This window comes from Spermophilus citellus, assembly GCF_964194105.1.
Source record: "Spermophilus citellus genome assembly, chromosome: 4".
Taxonomy (NCBI): Eukaryota; Metazoa; Chordata; class Mammalia; order Rodentia; family Sciuridae; genus Spermophilus; species Spermophilus citellus.
Genome location: NC_138185.1, coordinates 201422165 through 201442507, shown reverse-complemented (window position 1 = coordinate 201442507; position 20343 = coordinate 201422165). Strand labels below are relative to the sequence as shown.

The following is a 20343-nucleotide window of genomic DNA, read 5'->3' as shown; positions in this document are numbered from 1 at the left end:
CGAGAGCCTGGTAGGAGGCTGGTCCCTGGCAGGAGTGTGCTCCCCCCCAGTCCTCTACAGGAGGCCTCCTGCCCTTCACCCATCAGCCTGTTGGGCCTGGCACTCCCCTGCTCTCCAAGGCCAGGGACACAGTGCAGGTGGTGGCCTGCCATGGCACACACGCACAGGGGCCTCTGGGCACTCACCAGCCAGCGTCAGACTGACTCCCAGAGCCAGACCGTGCTCTAGGAGGTGGGGGCAGAGGACAGAAAGGCTAGAAACAGACATGTCGACGTCTTGGCTCTTCCTGAAAATCAGTGCCCTGGCCCTGGGCTGCATCACCTCATCCTGGGGCCACAGGGCTGCTGCTCTCTGCACTCGGCCAAGCCCACGTGAGCGCGGGCTGCTGGAGTGGCGGGCGAGGGGTATGAGAATGCGGTGAGGCCACAGAGGGAGAGGATTGGCAGTTGGTGGATGGGAAGGCTCTGAAGCCAGCTTCCTGGTGTTCCCGCCCTGGCACTTGGCACCAGGAGCCAGGCTTTGGGAGGCCCTGTAATCGCCCCGACCCCAGGCCTCCTCCACCAAGCAGCTTTCTCTGACCTCACCATGACCCCTCCTTAGCCAGCAGTTTGCACCAGGGCAGAGGAGCTGGGGTCACATCAGCCAGGCCCCTGTCCCTCACAGGCAGTGAGATGAGGTGACACCATGGAAGGTGACTAAGGCCCCAAAGTCCCTGCCTCTCTGTCTCCCCAGAAACCTCACAGCCAGGCCAGCCCCAGAGAGCACAGCCTGTGTAAACAGCCCGGGGGGAGGAGGGGTTGCTACATGGGAAACAGTTAAAAATAAATTCAAAAGCACCACTGTGTCCTGTGGTGGTCTCCACAGGCCTGAGGTCTCAGCTCAGGAGGGGTGAGTGCCAGGGATTGCAGATGGGGGTCAGCAGAGAGCAAGCAGGGTAAGGGTTCCACTCTGCTTCCTCCTCCCCAAGCTTCCCCAGGAGAGATCCTGTGGGTCAGAGTGTCCTAGGAACTAGGAGCAGTTTCCTCTGTCTACCTGACTCTGGCTCCCAGCTCCCTCTTGCATCTCTTAGCCCTATACCCTGTCATTTCTGGGAAGTTCCCAGAAGCATCTGGGGCTTCTTCCCTGCTGATGAGCAGCCACAACCAGACCCATAAAGGACCTTGTTTCAGCATCACCTTTCCCGAGGTGAGCCATCTCTATGTTGGGGAAGGGAGGAACATGGGGACCACAATCCCCACTCCCTGAGAGCTGAGATGGGCCAGTGAGCCAGGGATCACCATGACCATCTCACTGGTCTGGCCAGGGATGTGGCCTGGGGGCAAACTGGGCACCTCCCTAGGGCCTACTGATCCTAAGAAGAACCTGGTGAGGCTCCCAACTGGGAGTGACTGGCTGGCCTCCTAGGGTGCGCTGGGCCTGGCTCTGGGCCCTGAGCTGCAGGGTGGATGAACAGCAGCCTCGGGGGCCTTCCCTGCAGGGCTCTGCCCTCCTTCTCCTTCTCTCTGCTTCCAGGCACCAGCCCTTCTTCTGGCAGGCTGGGTGCCACCTACCCAGGTCTCCAGCCTGTCTGCAGGGACAGCAAGGATGAGCTCAGGGTGGCTCCCTGGTGGGAGTGTGTGTGGGGGTGGGTGTCTCTGCTGCTGAGACTCGACTCTGGAGGAATCTCCTCTGGAAAACCCGGACCTTCCGACTCCAAAGCATCCCATGGACTCCTAGCAAGCACAAGCTCTTGACTGCAGAGGGGGCAAACGTACTCTTTTGCGTAAACTGGCATTTAAATTTCTTGACCTGATTTGCCAACCTTTAAAAATCAGATTTCTCATCCAGATTCAGGGTTCTGGTCTCAAACACAATCTGGCCCCACAGGGCCTGCACTGTGAGGACAGCTGAGCAGCAGCAGCTCGCAGTGTGCCACAGTCCCCATGCAGCCCTACCGTTTGTCACTTGCTGGCCCTGTGGACATTTGAGTTTACAACCCCAGTTCTGCTGCTCCCCTGCCCAGGCTCACAGCTCCTCTGCAGCCTCACTGAAGGCTGCCCCAGGTCGACACAGCCTCTCAGTAAAACCTTAACGATTGCCACATCAAGTTGCCCTTCTATAACCTCATCCTCTCTCCAGCTTCCTGACAAGAAGCCCTCTGTGCTGGGGAACTCACCCCTCCCCAAGGCAGCCTGATCCTAAACTTCCTCCCACATCCCTTCCTCACTTACACCCCCAGGTCTCGGGCTCTGTCCCTTCTTATGGTCCAACTGCTCTTTGCCCTACACCTTCTTGTTTGAACTTCCAGAACCTTCTCCCAGCTCTGCCAACTTTTCCACATGCTTTCTCTTCCCTGCCAGGGGTCTCATGGAGGATGGGCAGAATGTGCACGACTCCAGGTGCTTGGCTTTTTCTCTACTAGTGCCCCGAGGAATCACTAATTGTGGCAGGCCCCTTTGTCCCTCTAACCCACGAGCCTAAAGGGGCTGCTCACGGAGGGGATGTGGGCCTAGGGCACAGCTCTGCTGGTCTGGTCTTGATTTCCCCTGCAAGGGCTGAAGTTTTAGAAAGGGGACACAGCAGAGGCCACTCCCAGAAGAGCCAGGGGAAGGACCCAGGCCTGAAGTCCCACCCCATGCCCACCTCAGCCAGGACTGGCACCCAGGTCTGCTCAGTCCCACAGCCATGCTGACCCCAGGGTCATTCTGGGCCCTCCACAAAGTCCACACCCTCTGCTGGGAACCCCCAGGCTGCAGTAACAGGCGAGGCGGGGCTGTGCACGTGGACCCCGCTGCTGGCCCGCGAGCTCTCCTCCGCCCAGGGCCCTCTTCTGGTTCTCCTCCAGCCCAACCCCTGCTAGCTTTAGCTCAGGCCCACATGGTGCTGCCTATGGGGCCACAAGGGCCAAGGGCTCTTCTGGGCCACCAGCTCCTGCTCTTAGGCAGATGCAGCCTGCGCCCAGCTCCTGATTTATGGGCTGCACAGACCTTTCTCAGGATGAGTCTACCCTGCTTCCCTTTCCCTGGGTCAAGTTTCTGCCAGGACAGTCCCAACTGCAGAACACCTCATCCTCTCAACCCACACAGGCTGGTGGGGCTGAGAAATTTCCCATCTACAGGATGCACCCAAATCCCAGAGAGCCACTGGGAGTAGAGTCACTGGGGAACCAGCAAGCCATCCTCCCCCAGCCCCGCGACTCTCAGGCCCCTGAGCGCTGCCCTTCCAGCCACCAGCACATCCATTTGTCATTGTCTTTTTCCCCTAAATACCTTAAACATCAGTCGTAGAGCCAAAGACTCCAAATAAAATACTGTCTTCTTGGCCCAAAGTTAGGGACTTGGCTCAGTGGCAGGGGCAGCAGAGTGGGGCAGAGCCACAAGGCACCCTTCCTGCAGCCTGCAGCCTGCAGCCTGCCCCCACAACCCCTTCCCTGGAGCAAGGCCAGTTCCAGCAGGTGGATCATGGTCTCCAGAAGCAGGGGCTGGGGTGCTGCTTGTGCCTCAGACTCGGATCTGGTACCCGTTGAGGTCTGGCATGGCTTTGGGCTCTGAAGGCTTCTTGTCACCCGAGGGCCTGCAGGGAGGCAGAGCAGAGCAGCGGGCCATGAGTGGTAATCAGGAGCTGGAGGAGGAGGGAGCTGCCCTGCTGGCTTCTCTCCTCCATTCTCCTAGAGGCCCTGGAATGGGAGGACACAGGGCAGACGTGTTTCTGGAACCCTGGCCAGCCAGAGCCTCCCGAACGGGATTCCTATCTCACAGGGCTCTTGTTCTCTGCTGGAGGTTAGCTAATCTGGTGGCAGCTGGTGGGTAATACCTCAGAGCATAAATCTCCCCAGGGGAATCTGTTCTTTACAAAAGCTTCCTAGGTCAAAGTCAATGGTGATGGACATTTTGGTGCCAAAGATCTGCTTGGTATCCCTTAACTCATGCCAGAGGGGTGGCTCCTAAATGACAATTATATTTAAAGCAAGAGCCAGAATGTTAGGGGAGGGAAGCAGAGCAGGAGGCTTGGTATTTTAATGGCATTTTTTTTTTTTTTTTTTTTGCCATCTAGACACAGACAGAACCTACAGACTTTTGGGAGTCTTGGGGGCACAGTTGTGTTCAAAGCTACTTACCCTGGTTACACAGAGCTGCAGGAGACGACAGGGGCACTCTTTGCCTGGCAGGAGCCCCGTGGCCACCCACCCTCACACCCCCCCATTCTGCTGCCTGCCGTAGACCTTTCTGTCTGGACCACATTGGTCCAGCACAGGGCGGCCAGGGGCCTTCGGAGGGGTGTTTTCTTTGGGGAAATGGCACCACGCTGCTGTGGGAGATGCCAACACCTAAACACACCCATCCCAGGTCACTTCCCATGGGTGGGACACAGAAGACAGAAGGATGTGAAGGAGAGGGACCCAGAGGAGAAGAGGAAAGGGGAAGGCTGTGTTGGCCCCATCCCCATGCAATGTCACCCCTCACCGTCTCTCGCTGCGGCTGTTCCTGCGGTGTGGGCTGGACTGGGCCCGCTGCGGGGAGGATACATCCTTCTTCCGGTCCTTGGTGGGAGAGGGTGGGCCGGTCCCTTTGCCAATCTAGGTAGGGAAGGAGAAACAAAAGCATCCTTCAGGGCTGCCCGAGAGCCAACCTGCCCCACGGAGAGAAGGGCACAAGTCCTGGAGGCTGCCCCAGCAGGGCCCGGGAAGCCCCAGGCAACCCTCTACCCTGTCTTTGGCTCTTTCCAAATCTACTTCCCAGGCACTTAAGTGCAGCAGCTGCCCAGCTGCCCAGTCCCTGCATCCCGAAGATGGCACGAGAGCAAGGGAAGCTGCTGGGCTGTCACATCATTATAAAAAGTCTTCTAGAAGAGGCCCCTTGACTCACACCAGGCCCATGTGCCAAATGGAGAGGTGGCCTGTGTTTGAGCTTTGCCTGGGAGCCTATCAAAGCCAAGAGTGGCACTAGTTACCTTGAACAAGCCACAAGTCAGATTAGTAACTCTGTCTGATTAAGAAAAAAAAAAATCAGGCATGGTGGCACATGCAACTCAAGTGGCTGAGGCAGGAGGATTACGGTTCTAGACCAGCCTTGACTACTTAGGGAGACGCTGTCTCAAAATAAAAAAGAAAAGGGGTTGGGAATACAGCTCAGTGGTAGAGTGTCCCTGGGTTCAGCTCCCAGTCCCACAATAAATAAATGAGATGAATCATTCCTTAGGCAACACACTCAACTCGACTTGAGTTCTCTCTACTGAGCTGGAGAGCTGGAGAGGGGAAAGTACCAGAGAGGCCTTCGTGCTGAATGAGTGGGGAGTCACAGGACTAATGACCGAGTAACTGTTGGTTTCACCTCTAGGTCTAACCTGCAGCCCTGGAGACACAATAATATTCCCTGCAGCAAAAGCCAGGGTGCAGGCGGACCCAGAACAGGGTGCCCACCTAGGGCAGAAGACAGCAGCCCCTCTCTAGTGCAGGGTCCCTGCAGCCCACCTCTGCCTTGGGAGAAGGCACTGTCAGTCCACAGGGTCTTGGGCTAGGGGCTGGCTGAGAGTTCCCTGCCTGGACTCTCACAGCTGCCTGTGACAAGCTCAGACCCTCCCTCAGCAGGCTGAGCTCCAGTCGGATCTGCCTCTCACAGCCACCCGCCTGCCCACGAGTCTCTGGGCTTCCTATCTTGTCAAGGCAGCTCCATGGCTGCTGACCCCAGGGCTGACACAAGGACGGGCCATGAGCCAGTGCCTAGGCTGGTAGCCGAGCTGGAGGCTCCAGGTCATCTGGAGGGGCATAGTCACAGTGTGGCTGGGGCTGAGCAACCAGAGTGGCTGAGCCCAGGAGGGGATCCTATCAGGCCCCAAGGGAAGTCCCTCTAGTCCAGCTGGACCCAGAAAGAGCCCCAAATTCTACCTGCAGAAAGGGACCAACTCCTCAGTAGCTCAAGGTCTGGGTTAACAGACCCCCGAAGTCCCCAGACATCCCCTTGTAGGTGGCAAAGAGGGAGAAGAAATCACCACCTTATTGTCTTCCCTGGGGCCGGATTTCCTTTCTTCTACTCTCCTCTAGTGTTTTGTGAATGCTGGGTGCTGGGGCTCAAGTGTGGGGACACACAGGAGAGGGGAGGCTCTTGTGTCCCCCACACCACTCCCCTCATTTAGGTCAGGATTTCCCCCTAGCTGGTCTGGAATCCATGCCTCTGCCCTTCTTGTGTCAAAGACCCACCACCATGCCAACTCAATCCCTGCTTCCTCTTTCCTGAGCGGTCCTTGGCCTGCCCACCCAGGCGACAACTTGGGCAATAAGACCACTGAAATTACGCAGCCAGGACACACCATCCCCTCCCTCATCCTCCCACCACCTCTGCTAGAGTGGGGCATCGGGGTGACAGCAGGGAGGGAAGCCGCCAGGGGAGAGCCTGGCCTCCGGAGGGCAGAGCCTGACCTTGAGCCTCATGTCGCGGGCGTGGCGCTCCAGCTCCTTTCGGAAGTCATCGCGGCCCAGCTTCTCCACGTCCAGGACTGAGTGCTTCCACTCGATCTGCTCCACGCTGTGCGGGTCGTGGGACACACACTGGCCCAGCTTCACCTTCTTGAGCACGTGCCAGCAGCGGCCGTAGGCGGCCTCGTAGTCGAGCACGAGCTCGCTGAGCGTGCGGAAGGCCGGCGGCTTGTACATCAGGTCCTCCCGCCGGCTCATGCCCAGGGCCCCGTAGCGGCCCCCGAAGTTCACCCCCAGCACAATGTGGCGGAAGTAGTTCCCTGAGAAGTAGGTCTTGAAGCTGATGGGGAAGCGTTCCAGGGCGGGCATGCTGTTGGTGAGGTAACTGGCCAGTCACCCCCGCTAAGGAAAGGGCCAGCAGAGTGGGACCAGCAGGAGGGGCAGGGCTGGGGCAGCCGCCACCCACCTGCATGTGGCTCAGGGACCCCTAGGCCACCAGCTTCTGAAGGCAGACACCACAGCTTGTTCATCTCCAAATCCCTGTCCTCTAGCCTCAAGCTGGTGTACAGGGGGCCTCCTGAACTGACCTCCGTGGGAACACTGAGGCTGCCATGCCAATCAGAGCTCCCAGAATAACATCTAACAGGGGTCCCCTACTCCAAACTGCAGATCTTTCCAAAGCTGTAGGGTGCCCTCGGCTCCCCACCCGACTCCTGTCGATTACACGCACTTCGCAGTCGCTGGTCCCCCCAGACACCTTCTCTCCATTTTCTTTCACACATACATATCCTCACAGATGCAGAACATTCTGGTGGCCTCTCCTTTTCTCATCATTGCCCCCTCCCCCTACACAGACACTGTCCCTTGACTCTCAAATAGAATCAAGTTGTGGCCACAGCGGGTTGGAGGCACACTGAAGCCTCTTAGCCCACTGGTCCCACTTGCTCACCCACTCCAGGCACCTGGGCCTCTCTCCTCAGCCCCTCGCCCCACTCCTGCAGGGTCTCCTGGCCAGCTCCTCTGCAGGCCTCAAGCAAGTCAACTCCCCGATTTTCCTCCATGGCACCCACTACCATCCATTTTCCACTTATTTCTTGGTTTGCTTGCTGTTTCTGTCTCCTCCACCAGAGAGGAAACTTCCCGAGGACAGGGGCTTTGGCTGCCATGCTCTTTGCTCTTTCTCTAGGGACTGTCCCCGAGTCCAGCCAATCACAGTTACTCAGTAACACTCTTCTTGAATACATGGGTAGAAAGGGATGAGTGAGCAAGTGGGGGGCAGATGCCACCTACAGAGGCTGCACTCAGTGCCCTAGATGAATGACTCGTTCACTCATCCTAGAGACTGTGCCACAGGCACTACCACTACCCCCATTTGCAAGGGAGGACTCCAGGACTCGGAGATGTTAGGGAACTTGCTTGGGGGTCACGTAGTACATAGCAGAGCCAGGATTAAGCCTGTGGCCTCAGACACTACACCGTGCTTCCTCTAGCACTACTCAGTCTACCAGTGCTGACTGAGCCCAATGCCTTGCCAGTGACCAGGGACATAGAGTATATGAGAAAGGCACAGCCCTGCTCGGCAAAGTGCATGGGAAGGAGACCCAGGAGCTAACAGTGCAGAGCCCACTGCACCGAGGAGCTGTGGGGACACGGGGAGGGGCCCTTCACCAGACTAGGTACTGTTCCCATTTTCCTTGTGCCCACAAGCCACCAAATGACCCTTGAAAGGCCTTGGGACCACATGATCTTGGCTGGCCCAGCATCCGGGTTGCTCTGCAGGGATGGAGCCTCTGCTTTAGTGCATGGCTCCTGAAGGAGAGCGGACGAGGGGTCTTCAAGGAGGTGCTGGCAGCAGCCTGACGTTCCTGAGTGGTCTCATGATTAAAGTCACAAAGAGCCCTAGACAAGGTGATGCTGGCTGGGCTCCTGGAAATGGGTCCATCCTATCACAAATGACTGCCACAGTGGAGCTAGCTCTTAGGACCTCTGAGGGGATGAGGCAGGGGGCACCACAGCCTTTTTGTGTAAACTTGAGGCAGGTATGTCCATGGGAGAGTGTCACCTCGGTTACAGCCCTGAGGGAGCATCCTTCTCACTTTTGACTTCTCCTGAGACCTAGTCCTGCAGATGCACTTCCTGTTCATTAGGTGTCCTTCCCTGACCCTTCTGGCTACCTCCAATCTGCACTCTCTGCAGCACTGAGCTGGTGGGCTATCTGCCCCAAGGATCATCCATAGGCAAAATGATTCAAGGCTGGCAGGGACCCAGCACGTGGTGGTGCACACCTATAATTCCAGTGGCTTGGAGTCTGAGACCCGAGGATCACCCGAGGATCAAGTTCATGGCCAGTCTCAGCAACTTAGCAAGGCCCTAAGCAACTTAGTGAGACCCTGTCTCAAAATAAAAAGTAAAAAGAGCTGGAGGTGTATGTTGGTGGTAGAGCTTCACTGGAGTCAATGGAAGCCAGGAAAGAAAAGCTGGTAGGGAATATGGGAGGGGTGGGAAGAGACGAAACACAATTGGCTCTGAAATGGTAAAGCTGAGAAATGGATACATGGGAATTCATTATATCATTCTATATTTGTACAAGTTTTAATATATTTTCTAATAAAATGACTCATTAAAAAAAAGAAAGGTAGGAGCCAGGTGTGGCTCTGGAGGCTGAGGCAGGAGGATTGCAAGTTCAAACCAGCCTCAGCAGCAACATAGTGAGGCTCTAACCAACTGAGTAAGAACTTGTCTTAAAACAAAAAATAAAAATAGGCTGGGGACATGACTCAATGGTTTAGCATCTCTGGGTTCAATCCCCCATAAAAGTACCAAAAAAAAAATCATGGCACTGAGGTGCTGACCAATTAGGAAAATAACTGACCACAAACACCTGCCTCACCTCCCCTTGCTCTGACTGGGGGCCCTGGGGGAGGGCAGCTGCTCCTGGGAGCTTGTCTGCTTCCTCCAGTTATTCTGTGGTACTGGGGATTGAACCCAGGGGTGCTCTACCATTGAGATATGCTCCCAACTCTTCTTGTTTTTGAGACAGGGTCTCACTAAGTTGCCTAGGCTGGCCTTAAACTTGCAATCCTCCTGCCTCAGCCTCCTGAATAATTGGATTATAGACATGCACCACCTTGCCTGGCAGTGGTACAGCAGCCCATAGGAGACACTGTGCCCTATTCAGAATTCAGAGAAAGATCACTGGGTCCATGAACTCAAAAAAGAGCTGCCAGCAAACCTGAAGAGGAAGCAACTGAGACACAGGGGGCTGAGTCCCGAGGCTCCTCCACCTCGGGGAGGCTCCTCACCAAGGGTCAAGTTCCTGGCTGCACAGGGGAGCTGGGAGAGCCCTGGGCCTCTTTCCCTCTCCCCACTTCTGGAACAGGAAGCTGAGGCCAGGACAGGCCGGTCCCCTCGCAGGCCTCCCAGGGCAGGGGAAGGATACATTCCCAGGATCACGGCTTCCAGGCATTTGATTGGCAGAGCCTCTTTGGTCATTTCCTTGGCCAGGTCCATCAGCCTGTGGGAAAGGGAGACAGCGGAGGACAATGCCTCTGGCCCTTCCGGTGGGGGGATGTCAGAAGGAGGGGGCTGGGTTACCAGAAGGCTAGAAGGACAGACCCCACCCCTCAAGCTGCCCTCAGCTCAGGCTCCTCCCCTTTTTCCGGGGCTGCAGATGAGGGGGTAGAAAGAGGCCCTCTCCCTCAGTTCCTTCCTTCTTTTCATTTTCTCTCCCACTTGTCCTTTAAAGACCTCTGGGGGAGGGGAGCAGCACGGAGGACAGGACCTTGACAGCCACTGTGCTGGGGCCTCTGCGATGACAGTGGTGGGAGGAGGTGGGGACCTTGGCACTGACCTCTTCCCTGCCGGAGCGCAGTGGGCATTCCTGACTTAACCAAGGCGCCTTTGAAGAGCCGGCTAATGGATGCAACTGCTCCCCAAAGCCCAGACGTGGGGTCTCAGGCAGATGGCTGCCTGGTGCCCCCCCACCCCCACCCCCGCGGCCTGCTCCTGAACTTGGAACTCAGAGAACTTAAGAGAGTCTGTCCTGGGGCCCAGGATTCGGCCTGGCCACTGGCCTTCCACAAGAGTGCCTGGATTCCTCCATCTACAGGGGCTGGAGGGGCCCCCAGCGGGCAGCAGCCAGAGAACAAAGCTAGGGGCCTAGGGAGGTGGATGTTCCCCCTGGGGCCTCAAGAGCTGGTCATTCAGTAAATAAAGCATTTAAAGCTTTCTTTCATCTTTTTTTTTTTTTCATAAGAAAGCAAACATAAATTATGTGTAGAGCAAGATGCAAAATTTATCTGGGTTTTAAAAATTATAAACTCCTGGATTTAAAAATTTTAAGCCTATGGGCATCTCTGGGTCATGTCCCCAGCCTCAGCCACCATCCTCTTCCCCATTCTGCCCTTGGGGTTTCCCTGGCAGAAGTTCTCTAGAGCCTGGAGCGAGTGGCTTAGCCAGGGGTCGAGGAGTGAGAAATGCCACCTTCCTTCTAGAGGGGTCCCTAATGCTCAGACACTGATACTGGACCTTCAGTTACATGGCCAGAAAAGAGTCCAGAAGGACACGATGGGTGGATGCCCAGGGGCCTGCGAGGCAGGTGGGCAGAGAGCAGGGGCCGCTGTGGGAGAGAAGGAGAAGGGCTGTCTCTTGCTCCACTGGAAAAAGCCCAGGTGGCCATCGACCTGGGACCACCCTCTATCATCAAGGCAGGTGGGGGCTGCTGCCTGTCATGTTCTGTGCTCAGCATGGGCTCGTGGGGGTGGGCTCCCTTTCACTAAGATAGCCCTGGCTGTTCATCTCAGGTGAACGTTTACATCATGACACCCTCAGGACCCAGGTACCCCAGGTACCAGCCCAATGGCTGGCTTTCCCCCAAGAATATCTAAACTTCCATCCAAAGGCAAACCACAGGGGCTCCTAGGGATTCAGCCTGGGCAGGGGGCTGGGTGTCCCATTCTTACCCTGTCAGAGGTCTGCTCTTCTTAATTTCAAAGAACTGTGTCCCTGTGTGATTGTACCTGTGGGAGCTGGTTAAGGACCGACTGGGTTCATCTGAAAAGGTGTCCCTTTCCCCTGCCCATCCCCCAGGAGTGTAGGCTGGGTAAGAACACAGCAAAGGGCCTCCTCAAAGCACCTTGGAGGGTGCTCAGACCTGATTCTCCTGCAGGGGAGAGAAGGGCACAGGGTGGGTGGGTGCCTCTCCTTCCCCCTCACAGCCCCTTCTCTTTCCTCGCGCCCCCCCCCCCCATCCTCTCCAGCTTTCACTCATTCTTTCCTGGCCTCCCTTTCTCAGACGGGGACTTTGAGCAGACAGCTGGTGGCCAGAAGCCACAGCTGGGAATGGCTTCCTGAAGCACTGAATTTTGCAGACAGAGGAGGCTGGAGGTTGGGGTCCAGCTCAGCCTCCAGTTGCTAGGTGCTCCCAAGCCAACCTCTCCCTCCGCACCTCAATATTCCCACTGGAGAGCAGAGGGATGGGGCCTGACTGCAGTCCTCAGCGGGCCTTTCTCTATTCGGGACCCATGTCTAGTTCCCCCTCCTCGGCCTCCTCTGCAGTCAGGAGGCCTGAGGGAGAGGACCCAGGACACTGCTCTGGGGCAGGGGGAAGGTGTTAAAGGGCCCTCCAACAGGACTCAGGCACCCACCTCTTTACAGGCTGGGCAAAGGGCCTCTTGCCAGGGAAGACAAGTTGAAGAACCAGGAGAAAATTCCAGGATGTGCAAGTGACCTCCTGGAGCTTAAAGTCCCTTTTCCTCCCCATTCCCCACACTTTTAAAACCCATTTTCCAATACCCCCAGGGAACCTTCTTGCTGCTTCCTCTAGGGCTGGATGGATGACAGGGACCACCCACTTCCTGCAGCCAGTCTCAGGGGCCACTTCCCTCTCTCTCCCTGTCACACACAGGCAGCAGGAAAGCTGGTGAGGGAGGGGCTGGAGCAGGTCATCAGACGAAGTCCCCCCAGCTCCAGGTAGCACAGAGATGCCCGGGTGAATGGAGCCTGGAAGATGGGGACGAGGTGGCTCTGTGGACCCTCTCTAGCCTCCTCTGAGGCAAGCCCACTTGGCTTCTGGTTGAGTAACGAGATGGTGGTCAGACCAGAGAGGATACTGCAGCTCCCTGATGTAGCGCTGCACGGCTTCCAGGCGCTCGGGGACGGGAGTGGAGGGCTGGAAAGTAGGCACACTCGGTACAGGGATCTGGAGATACAGAAAGAGCTCTGGTCACAAGGGCAGGCCCACCCTGAGCTTCCGGCCCTGCAGACACCAGCATTGGCCCTCGAGAAGCCAGACCCTGGGGAGAGGCAGCCTCCTTCCCTCTTGCCCAGCCTCCTTGCTTGGCAAACCTTCCTCCCCTCCTGCCTTGACAGCATTTCTATACAGAGCTTGCGTGGACTTTCCAATTTTATGCTTCTTTAATAATTTTAGCAAAACATAGGTTGATTCAGCAACTGTTCTGATTTTTACATATTCATTCCCTTCAAGGCTTAGGGAGAATGTCAGTACTGGAGTTAAGCTCATCAGGTGTGGGGTTCATTCTGTGCTATGGTGAGTGTGGTGTGTCCCCCAGAGGTGTGGGAGACTTGGTCCTCAGTGTGGTGACGTCAAGAGGTGGGTCCTAGTGGGAGGTCATTATGTCACCAGAGGCCTGCCCTCAGAAGGAAAGAAGGCAATTTTCTTCTTGTGGACCCTGAAGCGGATCTCAGGGTTGTCATAAAAGGAGCATGCCTGGCCCCTCCCCCTTTCTCTGGCTTCCGCAATGTGACCATCCTTCTCTCACCTGCTCTCTAACCATGATGCCATGCACCGCCATTGGGCCCTCACCAGAGGCTGAACTAATGGCATTGGGGTCACCAATCTTGAACTTTGTGAGCTAAAAAGACTGTTTTTTTTCATAAGTATCTTGCCACAGGTATTTCATTAGAGTAATAAAAAATGGTGCTGGGTGTCCTAATGTACGCCTGAAATCCCAGCAATGTGGGTGGCTGAGGCAGGACTCCAAGTTCAAGGTCAGCCTCAGCAACTTAGCAAGGCCCTCAGCAACTTAGTGAGACTCTGTCTCAAAAAATAAAAAGGGCTGGGGATGTGGCTTAGTTGTAAAGCTCCCCTGGGTCCAATCCCTAGTATCAAAAAACAAACAAACCAAACAAAAACCTATAACTGGCTTTCCCAGAGTCCCTCCGCCCAGGGTGGTGTCTCGGGAGAGATGAAGATATCTTACAGTGGACATCACCCACCCCGGTAGCACAGGCACATTTAGCAGGGTTTCCAAAGTGCCAGCCTGGATTGTTGGGGACACCTCAGTGGCAGCAGGGTAAGAGGACTTATTTTGGGACATGTCTTCTTATGGCTCTACTCACCAGAACCTGGCTGCTTGGAAGGGTCTGACAAAGGCCCAGGGCCCTTGGGGTCTCCTTTCCCACCAGCTCCCTACCTCAACAGTACAAGAAGCCAGACGGTCCTGACTCCCCAGCATCAGCCCGGCCAGGCAGGACGGGGATGAGATGCTGGGACGCTGGGAGTCAGGCAGCAGAAGCAGACCCTGGCCTTCCCTCAGCCAGGCAGCCTCCAGGAAGGAGGCCACGTGCAGGCCTGGGCCCCCCCTTCAGCCCCAGGAGCCTGAGTCCTGGCATTTGGCTGCCACCGTCAGAGAGGCCAGGGGACCAGGAGTGCATCAGTGAGGGTCCTCTGAGGACTCACAACAGATTCCCTGGGTAGAGCCAGACCTCCAGGGGCAAAGCCACCCCTCTGGGCTTCCCTTTGGCTACCAGCACAGGGGGCTGTGAGATGGCCTTAGGCTCCGCACAGGGAGGTCCCACCCTTGCCCCATCTCTTCCCCCAGGCCACCACCTGGTCCTCTGAGGTTACACCGAGCTCTCTTGCCCCACGGGGCTGGGGCTGCAGGGGGGGGTCTGTGGGGGGTAAGTGGGAGGTATGTGGGGGGCATGCATAGAGGGCGGAGAGGGGAGCCCTGTGGGGGGAGGGCAGGACCCAGCTCTTTCCGCCCTCTCCTTGGCAGGCTTCCCAGAGGAGGAGATATGGAACCCACAGGGCACAGCCTTTTAAATGCTGTGGTTTTGGTGGCTGGAGAGGAAGGGACATTCTTCTTATCATTTCTGACAGGGAGGAAGGGACATTCTACTTATCACCGCACACTCACATATGGAGCCTGCAGATGGCAGGGGACACAGGACAGTGTCTACCAGATGCCTCCTCCCTCCACAGGGCAGAGATGCAGGAGGGGAAGGGCCCCTGGTCCAGAGAGTCTTGCACAAACGGCCCCTCCCCCTGCCAGGTCCTCTCCCTCCTGCCCCGGCAGTCCTGTCCCTGGCAACCACACACGCCCACGCAGCTGACAACCCAGTCTGGAGAAAGCTATTTCCCTTGGCACATTACTCTCCTCCTCAAACTGGTGCCACCACTTACAGTCATTAGTAGGATAAAAGTCCAGGGGTGGGGGCTCCCCCTCTCCCTGCCTGACCACCCTGTGCCCATGGCCTCCTCTGGGTCAAGAATATGGGGGCAGAGCGGGGAGGGAAGTGGTATTCCAGGAATCACTGAGCCATTTCCCATCAATAGCACTGCACATCCATTCAGGCACCCAACCCCAGGTGGCACCCAACCTCAGGTGGCACCCCCCCTGCCGTGAGGCAAGGAGTTAAGGACGGATCTGGTAAGTGCACCTCCCATGGGGGAGCTGCAGTCCAAGAACCATGCAGAACCAGGCTGGGGCCAAGGCCAGGCAGCGCCCACACGAGCATGGAGAACACGGGCACCTGCCATCTAGAGAAAGAGCCCAGGGACTAGCAGCTTTGTAAGAAGGAAGAGAGTCCAAGAGACTGGGCTTCCCAACAGGGCCTCAGAGTCCCCATCACCCAGGCCAAGGAGGAAGGAAGCGTCTGGCCAGCTCCCTGACTCACGCTGCCCCAGTGCGCTCCACCTTCTTCCTCAGTGTCCATGACAAACACAGACCCGTTTGCTCGCTGGTGAGAACTCTCACCTCCAGGTGAGCAGGCCACTTGGGGACTGGTCTCCTGGATTTGACCTTCAACCTCTACCTCCAAGACAGGAGGCAGCAAAACTTCCTCCCTGTTGAGGGGTGGGGTCAAGGGCACAGGGCAGGCTGGTAATATCTGCTACCCAGATCTCCCTGGCAGCTCCTCCTCCATGACCCCAGGCAAGGGTGCCCCTGGTCCCAGGAGTCCCTGAAGGCCTGAGTCCCACAGGACACTAGCACTGGTGCAGCCCCTCAGCCCAGCACAATGAGGCGGCCTCGGGAAGGAGGGGAGCGCTGGTGGTAGGAGATGACAGAACACACTCCAGAACTAGACATGCCACTGAAGCCCAGCTCCGTGACTTCAGTGATGCTCCTCAACTTCTGTGTCTCAAAGCCCCGTTTTAAGACAGGAACCCTCAGAGAACCCATCTGCGGTGCAAATGAGTTGCTGCCTACGGACACCTTAGAACAGGGCCTGGCATGTAGCGAAGGCTCAGTGCCTGTCCACCAGCACTCCTACTCGGGCATGGCATGAGATGTCCAGATTCCCACTCTGCAGGTGCTCAATGGCCAGAGTCACGGTTAGACCTTCAGCAGCTGGGTGTCATAAGCAGCCGGCCAACAGGCTTGTAAAGGTGGTGACAGCTTGAAATGGCGATGGGAGATTGTCATCAAGGAGCATCAACCATTGCTGGCTTTGGGATCCTTCTAGATACTGCTGCTCTTGGCCCTACTGACGCCATCCTGGCAGAAGCTCTTTCTCCAAAGCCCTTGTGTGTGTGTGTGTGTGTCTGGGGTGCTGCATGCCCGCTCTGTGCATTTTGGAGCACCTGCCGGATGCTCCCCTAATGAGGCCTTCCGTCTTTTCCACCAACATCCTCTAAAGTGGGCCTTGCCCATCGAGCCCATTTCACAACTGAGGAAACCGAGGGCAAGGGGGTTGCACACCTTCCTCCCGTTAAGTACATGCAGGAGAACGAGATTTGAACATGGTGGCTCACTCCAGAGGCGCTCCTTTAATCACACTACCTGGCAGGGGCCCAGAAACAGCTGCCTGTCTGGGCTGGGCAGGTAACAGAAAAAAAAAATCAGAGATGGATCCCATATTTGTTTTAGAATGTTCAACATAGTGTTCATTTTAAGAATAAAATCCTGGAAACAATGGCAGGGGGAGGGGGCTGTGGCAAGCTGGGGGAGGGGAACCCCTCCCCAGCCCCTGCTGCCATGTGGGACTGCGCCTCTGTTTCTCATTTGTCTCGTTTTCTGAAGGGATGCCAAACCTGTGTTTTGTTCTGGGAGAATCTCCCCATTTTAACTTTTGGCTCAGGTGGGCTTTTAAAAAACAGTGTAGTTGTGACAACACTTCCTGGACCCACCACAGAGACTTTGTAAAAATGCCCCATGCCAGCTCCAAAATCACTGCTGCTAGGGAAGGTGTGCCCTGGGGACAGTGCTCTCCGAGGCTCAAGGTATGACACCCACCACAGCTGCCCTTCTCCAAGGCCTCCCTTGGACTCGGGGCCAAGGTAGGGGAGGAACTTCCTGCACACACAGGCGACTTCTCTGAGACACCTTTCCCACCGCTCAAGGAGGAGAACTTTCAAATTTTTCCAAATCTTTAATAAAATTCCTCCCACCCCATCACAGTCCTGGCCACCTCAACTCCTTCCTCCTGGGTAGCTTCTTTCCCTTACCCATCCCTTTCCTGTACATCAGAATTGAAGATGACAAAATGCTATCCCTGAGCAGTTCCTAGTGAGCTCACGGGTGTTTTTTTAGTCCCTAGAAGTGGTGACAGCCCTAGAGGAAGCCATTCACACTCTCCTGCCTCCCTATTTAGACATAGGAGAACGGCGGGGAGAGCTGCCTGCTCAGCACCATCCTGCTCATGTGGGACAAGTGTGCCACTCTGGTTTCATGGGCACAGATGCTCTGAGTAACATCTACTCCCCTCCTTGTGAAGAAAGGGAGAACAGGTAATGAGCACCCACAACCAGTATTGGTTCGGTATTTTCCAGTTTGTCAAATGCTTGAACACCTGGTGACTCATTCACTTTTCCCCACAATCAACCCCATTTTATGGATGAGAAAACTGTGGCTTAAATAGGTCAAAGGGACCTTCTTGAGGTCATAGAGACAGGCAGGTGATCCAAACCAATGTACATACCCTTTGGCTGTGTGTGTGTGTGTGTGTGTGTGTGTGGTACTGGGGATCAAACCCAGGGCCTCACTTATGGTAGGAAAGTGCTCAAATTTATCCCAAAGGCAAAAAAAATCATAGATGGACCCCATATTTGTTTTAGAATGTTCAACACAGTGTTCATTTTAAGAATAAAATCCCGGAAACAATGTCCAACCACACATTAACTAAATAAATTATAAGTCAGTACAGAGGATCATGATGCAGCCATTCAAAATCAACCTAGTTTTTCTCTCCTGGAAACATTAGACAATAGCTCAGCCCTCAATCTCTGACTTGTTTTCCCAGGCATGTATTTATTTATTATTATTTTTTTGTGGTGCTGAGGATCAAACCTAGTGCCTCACGCATGCAAGGCAAGCCCTCAGTCACTGAGCTACAACCCCAACCCCTTCCCAGGCATTTTAAAATGGCTCTACCAATAACTTGGTAAAAACAAAACAGGCCACTTTCCCCCATGCATAAGCCCTTCTAATTCCATTCTCCCTAGCCCCCACCCTTCTCACCTGAGAAGGCAGGATTAGGCATTGTGGGGGCCCAGGGGTGGGTTGAACTCTGCCCAAAGGGTTCTGTACTGGGGACACTGCTTCCTTTGACTTACTGATAACGTTTAAAAAATATATCAGGCATGAATTTCCATATAGCACTGTACAGGGCAGAAAGTCTCAAATACCCTTTCATTGAGCAGACACACATCAGTGCCTGTTCTGTGCCAGGCACACAGGAGACCTTGGGAGGACAAAGATGAATGAGATACTGCCTCTGCCTTCCTTGGCAAAACAAGTGAAGTATTGCTGTTATAGAGGAGTTCCAGCCAACACAAAAATTACTTAACTTTACTCTTCTCCATATTTTTTCCTCCTTTATTCTTAATTTCCCTGAACCTAGTGCTCAACAGAGCAGAGACACTGGATTCCAAAGCCCTGGCGCTCAGTCCCCACTCTGACACTTACTGGCTTGACTTGACTTGCTACTTGTGCTTTGATCTTCCTTATCTGTAAAATGGGGACCCAAAGTGCACTTACTTGCCAAGGCTGTTGGAGAATTCAGTGAGGTAACACCTGAAAATAGTTCCTCAGCATATGAAGTCCTGTATTTCCTTAGTCATTTATTATCTGTCTGCTCCAAGTTCTCTGGCTTAGCAAGTGTCATTAGCCAAACAGATGCCAAGCCACATTAGTTTGCTTGTTAGTTATTTAAATCCTGCCCCAAAAGTGATGAAGGACAGCCTCCCTCATAGAATGATCCCAAAAGCAATGGAGAGAAAGTTCTGGATAAGTATGACCTGTCTAGTTTTTAACTCTTACCACACCCGTGGTTTCTGCCCTAGCCATCAGAGGAAGAGTGTGGCTTTGCTCTCAGTCCCAGGTCACTGCCCTAGCTCATCCTGTGCCCATCCCTTCCACCCCCATCCCATGCCCCATGCCTCACCTTGGGCAGGTCCGTTGCTCCACGGATCCGCTGCGCCACTTTCTCTCCATCAGGGTGGATCTTGGCTACATGCTTCCACATCCTTTCCCAGGTGGCTTCGTCCACAGGCAGTCCACCCCGGTTGACGAAGAAAGGGACGCCTCCATCTCTCAGGTCCTCTTCCCCTTCCTCTTCTGGCTCATCATCTCTCTGGGCAGAGGCCCCTTCGCTGTTCTCCAAACGCCTGACCCCAGTGGGGGCGGCGACAGTGGCGGCAGCAGTTGGGGCAGCACCGCTGGTGCCACCCCCAATCACCTTCTTCCCTCCTGGCATTCCTAAATCCTCGGTGCGGGTGGGAGGAGGTATCAGGAGGCGGGAAAAATAGGTGGTTCACAAGAGGCCTCCCACACACTAGCTGCAGAAATAACACATGGCCAAACAGAGGGTAGGGCGCCTTTAAGAAACCAGGGCGTGGCTCTTGTACAATGAAATACTACTCGGTAAGAAAAAAAAAAATCAGTGCATCAACCTGAAGTGGGGGCCTAGGGGTGGGTTGTCCTGGGTCAGCCTTAAGGGCGTTGTTTTGTTTGAAAACCGGGATAAAGAGACTACACCCCAATCCCGCAGCCTTCACAAAGCACCCTCATTGGGCAGCGAGAACAATGACGGGCAGCCGGGGGTGGGGGAGTCGAGGGAAACTGAGGCCAGACAACTCGGATCTGCGGCCGCGGAAAGGGAGGGTCAAAGGCACAGTGCCCACGCCGCCCGGGCGTCCGGGTTCCAGTTTCGAAGTGAACAAAAATTCCTCTACAAAGCCTCGCTTGCTCACACCTGTGCGCGCCCCTGGGGGTGGAGGGACCGCGGCCACTGGGAGCCTGGTGAGCTCCGAGTGGGGACCCCCGGGCGGGAGGGCGACGCGGGGGAGCGATTTCTCGGACGCGACAAGTCCGGGAGCCGAGACTCGCAGCTGGCGGGGCGCGGGGAGGGGGCGCGCGGCGACGCGCACATTCCACGCCCGCGGCCAACTCCCCGCACAGAGTGGGCTTTGTCTGCGCCCCCGCCTCCTCGCCTGCGGGAGCCGAGCCCGCAGAGGGGGCAAGGCGCGCGCGGGTGGGTGTCGAAGACCCGGAGCGCGAGGCCCCGCCGGTCCCCAGCCGGTCCCCGGCCGGGCGCGTCTCAGCGGGCGGACGGCGGGCACCTGGCGCGGCGCGGCGCCAGCCAAGCCATCGCGGGGCGCGGTTCCCGCGCCAGGGCCCGGAGCTCAGAGGGACCGGCTCCGGCGGCGCACAGGGGCCAGTCTGCGGTCACCGAGCGGCGGGCTCCGGCCGCGGGGTCGCTGCCCCAGG

General features: G+C 56.0%; 1 protein-coding gene across 1 annotated transcript; it reads right to left on the bottom strand.

Annotated features, from left to right (window-relative positions):
• Nucleotides 1–3245: 3245 nt before the first annotated feature.
• Nucleotides 3246–19460, bottom strand: VASH1 (vasohibin 1). The gene is made up of 7 exons (XM_081293624.1): nucleotides 19019–19460; nucleotides 12502–12590; nucleotides 11353–11409; nucleotides 9831–9905; nucleotides 6395–6776; nucleotides 4443–4555; nucleotides 3246–3552 (listed from the first exon to the last, which is right to left on the bottom strand). The coding sequence occupies exons 1-7, from the start codon at nucleotides 19328–19330 to the stop codon at nucleotides 3480–3482; spliced, it is 1101 nt and encodes a 366-aa protein (XP_081149750.1). The 5' UTR covers nucleotides 19331–19460; the 3' UTR covers nucleotides 3246–3479.
• Nucleotides 19461–20343: the final 883 nt, after the last annotated feature.